Genomic DNA, 12,405 nt, shown 5'->3' with positions numbered 1-12,405 from the left:
TCCATGGTTATTTCTGTTTTTATTAGACATCTAGTTGACATCCAAGTGACTAGTCCTTCTTTTGGTCTGCCTTTAGTTGCCCTAATGCATTGGTATTATACTCTGCAAAGATATCAAGGTCAACACACTCTATGGCCCAGGTTTCCTGGAAACAACAGCGAATGTGCTTTTTATGAAAGTATTCCAGTCCTTCTCTTCCAATTTGTGTTTAAGGACTGCTTTGTTCTAACTTAGGATTCTCATTAATTTATTGTTGTTGAGGGTTGACTGTTTAATTGGGTTCGATTGCTATGGCAGAGTCCTAAGCAGAGAGTCTCTTGGGACGTTCGGGACTCTTCCACATGATTTGTCACATACCAATCCTGGATTGGTATTTACAAAATGGTTTACTTCAGAGTGTATTGGTTGCTCAAGTCATTTTTCAAATATGACCAGTGCATCCAGTATTGCCTTTGTGTGATTGATACTGACCATGTCTGTCTTACATTCAGTGCTGTCCCCTTTCTCCTGTTTCAATCTCTTTTGAAATGTTCTATAGGCCTGTATGCTCTTCATCTTAAAATTTGTTTTAATCTTTAATTTTGGCCTTCTTGACACAGTCTGAGTTAGTATCCGGTGAGATCCTCAGTGGAATCAGATTTTTTTAAACTAAGGCTTTGTGATTTTATTCGCGATCCAACTTTAAATGTTCCTCTTTTTTCTAGATTCCTTCTTCAATCTGCTAAGATTGATTTTATTGCTTCGGGGACTTCACATAATTTAGTTACAATTGGCACACAAGCACACACAACTTTTTGAGAAGGTCGGTTATTCATTGCTTCTTCAATAACTTCTTCCATTACATGAAGTCTTTGGTCAGTACTAGAAATTAAGACAGAAGATTCCCTCATCAATGAGATTTGATCATCTAACTTTGTTGTTTGGACGGTCAAGGTCCCTGTAGTCATATCTAACATCCTGCACATTCTCCTCATGATTGCCAATATTGGTTGTGTAGTTGGAGGTTTGGAAGCCTCTCTAGCCAAATTGGACACATCAAGCTCTTCACCATTAAAGTTTCTTCATGAGGGGTTCATTGTCAGAGTGGCTGACAAACTAATGTTGCTTGAGATATTCTCACTTGTTGTTTGGCTATTGTCCTCATATCTTCATCATTCATGAAGAAGGAGGAGTCAATCTGCTTTGATGGGATTATTGTAATATTCTCAATTGTATTTATGAATGATTTCAAGATTAGAAAAAAAGCCCTCTCTTCACTGGATGGTGACTGAAGGCTGCTATTTGGAGCATAAGATTGATTTAGGCTTAGAATGTTGCTTTCTGGTTCTTTATCAATTTTTACAGCTGTAATACTCCTCAACTTAATTTAGTTTTCTGTTGTGCTTGCCATATTGTTGTTTGCTTTAGTGCTTAAAGGTTTACTTGTAATTATTACATTTGAGCTTTTAGCCAAGTTGGTGAAATTTGTATTAGATAAGGCAGCCAGGGGTGAAAGAAAGGGAAGCAACATGAGTGACTGATTTTCCAAACCGTTTGTACTGGGGAGAAGTTTACGTTAAGGAAGATGCTAGTGAATGTGGTGTGTGAGTTGTGGTGAGTTTAAAAAAAATGATAATGGAGGGAACAGCATGGTGTGCTTGTCACACTCTTAGATTACCGGATAAATAATATCCAGTCATCCAGATACACATGCTTGCTTGCAAATGAGCAGCACACACATTTTGATCTTACACTTGGGGTATTTTTATTTTTTTTTAAATAAGTCACAAACGTTTTATGTACAACTTGAGTGGAATCAATGTGTGTTCTATAATGTCTACAGCTTTTGCGACTAGGCCAACAACTAAACTTTTAGAATGTGATTTTTTGGACAGGCATATTTGTGGTGTGAGGCAAAAAGCAGATTATCTATCCAGGGTGGCCTATTTCAGAAGGAAAAAGTGATCAGGAACTTGACTAGGTTGAAGATTTGGAATGGTTTGGTTTCGTGGTTGAGGTGAATGAAAAAAGATTTGTGTCAGAGGAAGGAAAGAAGTGGGAAATAGTTGGAAACTAATGTATGAAGTAGTGAGGTATGTGTTATCTGCCTGGCCAAGAGAACATTGTCTATTGGATGAGTTACAGTATTTTGCTAATGTTTCATCTGAATTGACATTGGGGAATGGTATTCTGAAGAGTGGGAATAAATTGATGCCACCTTCCAGTTTCAGAGCTTAGTTACTGGACACAGTGTTTTGTTCTATGATATTTATGATATGTATCCTAAGTTATTACCAATGTTAAATATAAGTTGATTCCTGTGAGATAGTGATGTTCCCTATATAGAATGCAAGCTGAAGGTTCTGTGGGTTGGCAGTTAGTGTTTGTCTCTTCAACTGACTTGCTCTGTGTTGGCTTAATTGTATCGAGTTGTTTAATAAATACTGTTGGCAACCTACCTGTGATTATGTTATTTGCTATAACATAATTTTGCAGACAAGCTATATTCATGTGAAGTCATCACCTCCTTATCGCCTATGCTGTAGCTGCTTGCTCGTCACATCATATCAACTGCGTTCCTGCCTTGATAGATAGTTGGTGGGTCACCTCTGTCTAGTACCAGCCCTATAAATAACAGGATTTTGGCATTTTGAACCAGAAAGCAGATTAATTCTGCTTTCCCACACGTATCTAAGTGACCCGTGTAAGCTCCATGTCCACTGAAAAACAGATGTTCAAGTGCTGGCAGTCATTTTAGAAGTTTGGGGAGTGTATGGTTGCACTTCAAGCCCTATTTCCTAAAGCAAGATGGAAGATACCATCTGTTGCCATTTTGGAGAGCTGGGCAGTGTAACGAAGAGTACAGACCCTACTCTCCTTAGAAAGCATGCATTTTGTTTGCGTGGCAGCCATCTTTTCTGTTTGGGCAATCTCTCTGTTTATCTTCAGCTTCCAGGGTATAAATAGCATGAATTCCCTTTCTCCAGTTTAAGTTTGTCAATCAATCAATCAATCAACCAAGGACTGGTATAGTGTGCTAATCACCTGCTGGGTCCGGCTGCTCAGAGTGTCAGTCAAAGAGCCAAGTCTTAAGCCTCTTTCTGAAGTCCTGGAGGGAGGGTTCTGTTCTGAGTTGGCTGGGGAGGCTGTTCCAGGCTTTAGCAGCAAGATAGGAGAAAAAGTGTCCTCCACTCTTGTCGCATCAGATGCGGGGGAGGTGTGAGCAAGGGTGAGGAAGGGAGAGCGCGGGGGCTGGAGGGTATGTGGAAGCTTAGGTGGTGGTTGAGGCATGCTGGTCCTTGGTTGTGGAAGGCTCTATAGGCGTGAGTCAGCAACTAAATTGGCATCTTTTGTGTACAAGCAGCCAGTGTAGTTTTCATAGGTGTGCAAAAAAACTTGTTTTCAGTGGATGATGTGGTGTGTATTAAGAATCCTGGATTTGTAAAGAAAGGAGGTGCACATGTTAATGTAGATAAAGTGTATAGCAATACACTTAGGCCCATATTTATACATTTTTTAGCGCCGCATTTGCGTCATTTTTTGACGCAAAAGCGGCACAAACTTGCAAAATACAATTGTATTTTTGAAGTTTGCGCCGTTTTTGCATCAAAAAGCAGCGCAAATGAGGTGCTAAAAAAGTATAAATGTGGGCCTTAGAGTCCAAGTCGGTCAGTGGTAGAATGTTGAAAGAGTGGTAAAAGTGACTATGCAAGAGTCGATAAAGCGATTCCGTATACTCCTTCCACAAGTCTGGAAAACTCCGAACAAAACACTGAACAAAATATCTCTGAATATAACACAAGTCAAAAAGTGTTCACAATTCAGAAATCATCTAGAATTAAACGTCTATCTTGGAAGTTGAGATTCATTATTTTGTAACTCTTAGGTTTATATTTTTTAGCATATTGTTCATTGTATATTATTTTTTAAGCTTTTGTTTTCAGTAGTTAGGGCTCTAATAAAAAAAATAAAGAGATAATGTTCTGTTCTGTTATATTCTCTGTGTTAATTATACATTAATTACTGTAGGTAGTGAGGTGACATATATAGAATATAAGGTGAATGTTCTGTGGGTTGGCAATTCGTATTTGTCTCTTCGGCTGACCTGGCCTCCAGTAGCTTCACTATCTTCTAATTGTTTAATAAATACAGTTGCAATCTTCCTGTGATCATGTTATTTGCTATAACACCCTGACCACTTTGGTCACCTAGGAATGACTTTAAATAAGAAAAGACCCAGGGAAATATATTGGTGGCTGGTGATGGATGGGGATATTGAGTTTATGGTTCAGGGATGTGTAGTGTCTTGTGTTGTGGGCAAGAATTTAAAGCGAATTAAGGTACCAGTAGTGTCTTTGCAAGGACTAAAATGGGAAACAGTTAGAACTGATTTTCTTACTGTATTTACTGTTTTGCCACAGGAGTTATAGGGGCATATTTATGAGCCCCCAGCGCCACCTTAGCGTCATTTTGTTTTACGCTAATGTGGCCCAAGGAGGCCAAAATCCTCACACCATATTTACAAAGTGGAGCAATGCATGCATTGCTCCACTTTATAACCCTTTGCACTACATTATGCCTCCACTAGGCATAGTGTATGCAAAGGGGGCGATTTCCCATTAGGGGGGGCAAAAAAATGGCACAAGGAAATCTAACAGATTTCCTTGTGTCATTTTTTATGACACTTTTAACGCCTGCTTAGAGCAGCGCCACCTTAGCGTCATTTTGTTTTACGCTAATGTGGCCCAAGGAGGCCAAAATCCTCACACCATATTTACAAAGTGGAGCAATGCATGCATTGCTCCACTTTATAACCCTTTGCGCTACATTATGCCTCCACCAGGCATAGTGTATGCAAAGGGGGCGATTTCCCATTAGGGGGGGCAAAAAAATGGCACAAGGAAATCTAACAGATTTCCTTGTGTCATTTTTTATGACACTTTTAACGCCTGCTTAGAGCAGGCGTTAAATGGTGGCTTCCATTATTTATAACGGGCCCCTATGTACTCTGCTGGATTTTGGCACTACGCCTGCAGAGTACATCAATAGCGTCAATGAAAATTATGGTTTTGCCCCCTACCCTGTGCCTTGGTGTGCCATATCTTAGGTACGGTGCACACATGGTGGTGGTAGGGGGCGCTAAGGGGCTCAGGGAAAGTGGCACTGCACTAAGTACAGCACCACTTTTCTTTAATATGACCCTTAGTTTACAGTAGTGTTGACTGACTATAAGTCAAAATGTATTGAAGTATGATTTGGAAGGTCTCTTGAAGTAAAAATAGTTAATGAGTTTCTCACAGACAAAAATATCTAGGGATGGTGTTCCCAAGGGTTGGTGTCGAATAATTGTGCACAGTTTTTGTCTAACAAGATGCAAAAAATTGAGGAAGATGTGGAAGTAGCACAGCACCTCCAACTTGTAACATTAGCAAGTTAATGGGTTGGTTGAGAAAACAAATAGGATAGTGGGGGATTGTTTCAGGTTAGCAACCGCAAATGGGTTATCAGTTGTGGAAACCTTGAGTGAATCATTGTGGGAATATAGATGCATGCCTCACACTATTAGGAATGTTTAGCTTTTTGAGACTTTTTTTGGGTGGTGCAGGAGAATAAGTTGTTTAGAGCCTAATTGGTGGCTCAGAAATCGCTTAGATTTCGGGGCCATGAATGTGAGGATAAAAACAAAGAAATCTGTCAAGGAGAAGTACTTTGAGAGTAAAGCTAAGGTTGACAAAGTGTCCAGAGCCATGATTTCAGACTTGAGGAAAGGGTTATGATTAAAATTCCCTGTGAGGCGAAGATGGGAGAATCGACGTTTGGGACTGAAGACTTTATTGAACAGGTGTCCAAATCTACTGGTTGCTTGGAATCTGGTAAATGATGGAATGTTGGGAACATGGCTGTTGTGTGGTAAGTTAGGCCACAACTGGTTCGAGGCGCGCACCGCAATTACACTCGGACACCTTTTGTTAGTAACTGGACTGGCAGACACCTTCCCGAGTCCCTTTTATTTGCTTCGGTTACGTCACCGGCTCAATCATTATTCTATACTATAGCAGGGGAGATTCACCCCATCTCCTGCAAGTGTGAGCGTCATGGGCGGGCCCATGACCAAACATAACAATGGCCAGGTGTGCCGCTTGTGATGCTGATGGGTGCTGGCTGGAATTCAGTGAAGGAGGTGGCTGTAGTTTAGAAATCACAGGTGATGTATCTTAAGAATGTTCGCAGAAGTCTGAGGACAGCAGGAAAACACCAGAACGGAGAAATTATTATATATTAATATAATTATTTATAGCCATTACACATATTGGATGAAGTGTTTATTGTGCATTCAGAGTAAAGGTTTTATTTTAAGAAATTGTATTTTTAGCTGTTTATTTGATTTGGTGCCTGCGGTGATGATCCGATGTTTATATTTTTTGCTGGAATTTAGTCTCAATGTTTGTTTGGTTTAAAACAAAGAGATGTGTTATCTAGTACGTGTCTGGGGTTCTCCCCTTGTGCACGTCTCGTCATTGTCACTGCCTGTTCTCTGTCTTTTGTGTCCGCAAGCCTTTGTTTAGAATGATACCTATCTTACTTGTGGGCAGAAACAGTTAGACAGCTAAGGACAGGGACATATAGGTGCGGAAATATGTTGTAGGTCGTAATAAAAACTTATGCTTACTTATAGTGGTGCTGGCATCATTTCAATCAGAAGCTCTAGGCTTGTGAGATTGAAAATATTTTTCTCCTTAAAAATGTGTAAATCTGAAGGCAAAACCTTTCAAAGGGATAGCCCTCAACTGTGCTATCTAACCACAGTCACACGTGTCATCAACAGAGAATGCCCGTTTCCCTGTAAACTGTATACAGGAAATGTTGTCATTTTTTCAATTTGTCTCAATTTTTCTTTGGAAAAAACAGAAAGCTTTATTATTGTACATATTTTGTATTCCTTGAAATACATATCCCTGCATCAGATTTTCTTTATTTTGATGACCATTTTCTTATTAAACCTCTGTCTATTTCACCTAACTTTGTTTGGATATTTGGCACTTCTTATTTTCATCAGTGTTGCAGTTTACTACATGTTCTTGTTGGAAGGAAGGCCTTAATGCTTAAGCTGAGCTACCAAGGTGGATTAATTCCACGCATACAACAGGTTACCATTAAAGGTCATATTGTTTGGACCTTGTGAGATCTCAGTGATTAGTTATATTAAGACTATGGCATTTGTCATCCATTGCATAACACTCATATTCCATACATTATTTCTCTGTTATCTGATTTTTCCACCCATAATAAATGTGTTCACTTTTCTTTCTACCTCTGTTTCTTGTCCCACATACCCTCTCAACGTTGCTTCTTTTTTTCGCTTTTCTGCACTTGCCTATTCCCTTTCTTCCTTTCACTCTCCTCTTTAGAGGCCTATTTCTCCTTTCCCTCTTCCTTTTGTTTTCTCCCTTTCATTCATTTACCTACTCACATCTCTTCATTATCTATCTGTTCTAATCAGTTTAAAGGCGGGCTGGGATCTGGAAGAGTTTGTTTTATGTCAGACTTATAACTAGTTCTGAGCAAGCCCGGTCAAACATTTAGAGAAATGGGCCTATTTCATTGCTTTGCCTTGCTCTCGACACCCCTTCCCTCCCCAATCTCACCCCATCCATCGTTATTGTTTTTCTCTATCTGTCTGCAATTGTTTCCTTCCCTTCCTTCTCCTTTCATTCAATTTATTACTCCATTTTCCATCACTACTTCGCTCCCGAACATTTTTTTCCAGACTACCATCACCATACAGTTCTCTCTCCTTTTCCACTCTTTTCCATTCCTCTCTTCTTTGCACTGTTATTTTTGGTCCTAGTTATTTTTTCATGGTTGAGATCATGACCAGCTTGAGCCTGATTTATGATTTCATTCCAGAAATCACTTGAAGCTTTCTTTGCTGCCTCAATAATAACATGTAGTTTGGTTTGTGCAATTTGTTTAGAAGACAAATGTGAGCGTTGGGCCGTTGGTTGAATGGGGTGTTCAAGAAACAGTCTCAAACCCTGCCAGGGTAAACCACAAAAGTCACTATAATAACCTGTGCTTAACCCTCCTGTGCCTCGGCAAAAACAGTCAGGCTTAACTTGGAGGCAAAGTATTTATGCAGCACACAAACAGCAATAAAGTGAAAATACAACACAAGAAAAAGCCCACACCAATTTAGAAAAATGGAGTACAAATGACAAAAATACAATCAGTAGAACTGGAGTTATGAATTTTAAAATTTTAAGGTAAAAAACAGTGCCTTAAAGATCAAAACACAAAGCGTGGCCGTCTAGGGCCTGATTACAACTTTGGAGGAGGTGTTAATCTGTCCCAAATGTGACGGATTTACCACCAGCCGTATTACGAGTTCCATAGGATATAATGGACTCGTAATACGGCTGGTGGTATATCCGGCACATTTGGAACGGATTAACACCTTCCTCCAAAGTTGTAATCAGGCCCCTAGTCTCACGTGACTGGGTCAAGTCGAAAATTATGGCTGACCGCAATGGAGCACAAGTAAGATACAAAAAGTGGATTTGGCTCGGTCTGTGGTTACCTTTCAACAAAAAGTCTCTGAGAAGGTAGACGTTCAGCAGGGCTAGGCTGCAGATGGTGTCCAAGGAGGAGTTGTCTTTGTCAGAGAGCCACTAGACATAGTTGCAGTGAAGATTTCGCCATTCAAGCTTAGACTTTTTATTGGAAATCAAAAATCTGAAGCAGGACAAAGCTGGATGCTGTAGCCAATGAGATTTCCAGGATGCTGGCTACCCCTTTGGCAAAGGACCACTGAACAGGACTTACTGCTCTGGAGTAGAACATAAGTTGCCAAGAAGTCAGGTTCACCGGTGATGCAGTTTGGGTGGATAGATGAGCAGATTGGTCCTGGTCTTCTCTTGGATTTTAGAGCAGTTTTTAGCCAAGAAATATCTAAGTCTCAAGTTTTGGCTTTTGGCTGTCTCACTTTTAGCACCATCAGCAATGGTTCAGGACTGGAGGGGTACCACTTGGGGGGGTTAGGACTCATTCAGGACGGGTCCAGGTGTGGGTTCAAGATGATTGGGGCTTCTCCTGTCCCTGAGGTTCAAATTAGGTGGCCAGCCAACTAGCCTATGGAGTCCCTCTGGTAGCCCTGGGTTCAAGCAGTGGAACAAGGCTCATGTAGCAGTGCAGGCCTCTTAGGGCTCAAAGCAGGCTCCAGGCAGCAAAGCGGTCCTTCCAGGTACAGCAAAGCAGTCTTGCAAAGTGCTCAGCATGTCACAGTAGCAGGCAGCCCTTGGAGAGTTCTTCCGCAGGTCCAGTGATTCATTGAAGAGTTGCTGTCTGAGTTCTTATTTTTCCAGGTGCCCGCCTTCTGGAAGGTGGGAGAAGTTTAAAGACAGTGGCTTTGAAACACATGGAATTTCCTGACTCCCCTGCCCTGGCTTTAAGCTGGTTGAAGAGACAATGCAGTGGAGATAAGCCCTGTTTGTGAAGGCAGAGCACAGCCTATTCAGTTGCAAGTAGGTCTGTTCCCTGCTTCATCTCCCATCCTGCCAGCGGATGGCCTATCCAGGCACATCTAATTCCTTGATTGTGTGGCTGTCTGGGAAGAATAAACTAAATCCAACTGTCAACTACAACAAGTAATGTGACCTAGGAACAGGCTGCAAGCACCAAATTGTCATGGCAAGAAAATGGCAACTTTCTAAAAGTGGCATTTTCAAATGTGTTACTTAAAATCTGACTTTACGACAAAAGAAGATTTTTGATTAGAATTTCTCATAAACCAACCATGAAATGTTTATTTGTTCCTAATCAAAGGTTATTACATGTAATAAGGCAACCCGATGTTGTCCTATGAGAGAGGTAGGCCTCACAGTAGTGAGGAATAAATATAGGAGTTGTTCACTGCCAGGGCACCAGGGGATGTAAAACCTAAACTTACATGTACAACCTTTTATGTACAATGCACCCTGCCCTATGGGCTACCTAGAGCCTACTTTAAGAGTGACATATGCACGAAAGGGGAGTTTTAGGTTTGCAAGGGGGTTATCTTGCCAAGTTGAGTTGGCAGTTCAAAACTGCATTCAGGGTGCCATGATAGACATTGGACATGTTTTAAGGGGCTACATATGTGGGTGGCACAATATGTGCTGCATGCCCACTAGTAGCATTTAATTTACAGGCCCTGGGTATATGGTATACCATTGTACAAGAGACATATAAGTAAATTAAATAATGACAATCAGGTGCAAGCCAGTTTTACAATGTTTGAAGGAAAGTGCCCTAGCACTTTAGCACTGGTAAGCAGCGATAAAGTGCACAGAGTCCTAGAGCCAACAAAAACTAATTTCAGCAAAAAGTGAAGGGTAAACATTAAAAGTTTGAAACATTCCAAATGGAAATGGTTCCAAACCGACCTTGCTGCTGGAAGAATCCTCATGATAGCCCTCTGGCAGTTGGCATGCTAGAATTTGCAGACTTGGGGACAGATTTAAGGGAAAAAGACATGGCGTGCCGCTGCATCGAATTTGACTGTGTCGCGCACTGTAATTTTCACAAAGCAGAAATGTGCCCTATTTAATAGACTATGGCGCACTCCTGTGTTTCCCCCGCATCAGCAAAGAATTTTCTGCTGTGCACCAACACAGCAACCCTGGCATCATTGTGGAAGGATGGATGTGTTGAGGGGGAGATTGTTTTTGTGCAGGTAGGAACACCTTCCTGCGCAAAAACAATCTTAAATGGTGATTTGCTCTTTCTATGTGTGTTGCACAATGTAGCACACATAGAAAGAGCAAACAAGAGGAGAAATGAATGCATTTCTCCTTGTTATGCCCTGGTAACGCCAGCCTTCGGTTGGCATTGGATTTTGGCGCTGCCTCAGGTTCACAAAAACGTGTAAATCTGGGGCACCATCAAAATGCAATGGGTGTTGCTGTGGAATGCCCACAGCAACACCCATTGCACGACCCTTCTACACAAAGTGCTGCATGTGAAGGGGCCAAATGTACAAGGTGGCAAAAAAAAAGTTTATCTTGTGATATGAAAAAAAGGTGACATTTGAATCCTTGGCATATTGAACTTTACTGCTCGTTGTTCTTGTGGCCTCCTGATCACGTCCACAATATAAGTACATGAGCTGAATATAATTATGCACTTGTTCGTCATCTAATTGGTGCGCTCATTTGTACATAGCTTAGGATGGGCTCCCACATGTCCCAGGCCCACACAATAGTATCTCATTCAAACCAGTTTTTTTCTTTTCGTGCAGTTACTTGTAGTCCTGTTTATCCCATTATAAATTTAGGACCTCAAGTACCAGAATGCAAAGACACATCATCAACTGTATAAGCTACGCAAAAATAGACCTGAAAAATGTGAAAGTTCTGAAAAGGCTTCTTCTTGTTTGCAAATGTGGGTACATTATACAATAAAAGCTTCAATATTGCCCTAGGCACCAAAGTCACATTGTTGCACACTACACCAGGGTCTGCTATTCCCCAAAGAAAGACAATTCATACTGTCATAGTGTCAGTATAGGTAACTGGCCTACATAAATATATTCGAATTGCTAATGGAGTATACGTACCATTATTCCGGATGCAACAGACAACTGATAGGTGAGCTTTGGTCCCTCAATATCCACCCAAAATATTGTCTTATTTGCCACAACTGTTGCCCTACAATGAATAAAAAATATGTATTTTTAACATTTAAAACATCCCTTTCTTTTTGGAATTTGCACGCATCACTTTTTCCGTATAATAGACTAATTGTTTTAAAGCACACCACAGGCGTTAAATTCTTTCAAAAGACACTTTTACAAGGCTGTTACTTACCAACGCAGATTCACATTATTACCAAATCTTATTCATGACAACTAATTCACATATTACACACTTCTAACCTTTCTCCCCATCCCTTCATCACAAGCCTCACCATCAACTGTTGCCATGTTGACACCAGCTCCAGCTTGTGTTAGCTGACCAGTCGTGCAGAGTTGACCGCGGGGAGTGCCCAAAGTATGCAGACACTGTAAAGGGCTAGACAGGAGCCACAAAAATCCATAAAAATCATACATTCTCCAAAGTCTTTCCAAATTTCGTTCTTTGCCTGGATTTCTGAACTTCTGACTAGTCATCACTGCTGTCCCAGCAATTAACTGACTTCAATGGGTCTTGTTTTCAGGCCCGACTCTAGGATTCTTGATCTGGTACGGCTATGACAACGCTTGTGTGGGCCATAAAGATGCATAGGAGAAGAATGCAAAAATAAAGGGTTTTGGGAGATCTGCTATAGAGACACTGATAATATCTGCTCAATATGGACACGTTTAAGAAGTAAAAGGCACATTTCTTGGATCTAATGCACATGATAGTTGACCATGCCCAGTGCCCATATCACTGTCTATGACTAATAACT

At 40.8% G+C, this 12,405-nt stretch overlaps 1 protein-coding gene across 3 annotated transcripts in view; it reads right to left on the bottom strand.

The window, feature by feature from the left end:
- Positions 1-12,405, bottom strand: part of LOC138294190 (putative ferric-chelate reductase 1) — a 173,259-nt gene that overhangs the window by 24,943 nt on the left and 135,911 nt on the right. For all 3 annotated transcript variants that reach the window (XM_069233352.1, XM_069233353.1, XM_069233354.1), the window contains exon 5: positions 11,573-11,663. In XM_069233352.1, the coding sequence (XP_069089453.1) occupies positions 11,573-11,663 (91 nt within the window). The remainder of the gene's footprint in view (positions 1-11,572; positions 11,664-12,405) is intronic.

Source organism: Pleurodeles waltl, chromosome 4_2 (genome assembly GCF_031143425.1).
Source record: "Pleurodeles waltl isolate 20211129_DDA chromosome 4_2, aPleWal1.hap1.20221129, whole genome shotgun sequence".
In the NCBI taxonomy this organism is placed as follows: domain Eukaryota; kingdom Metazoa; phylum Chordata; class Amphibia; order Caudata; family Salamandridae; genus Pleurodeles; species Pleurodeles waltl.
Note: the sequence above shows the minus strand (reverse complement) of the source record. Positions and strands in the feature narration are given on the sequence as shown.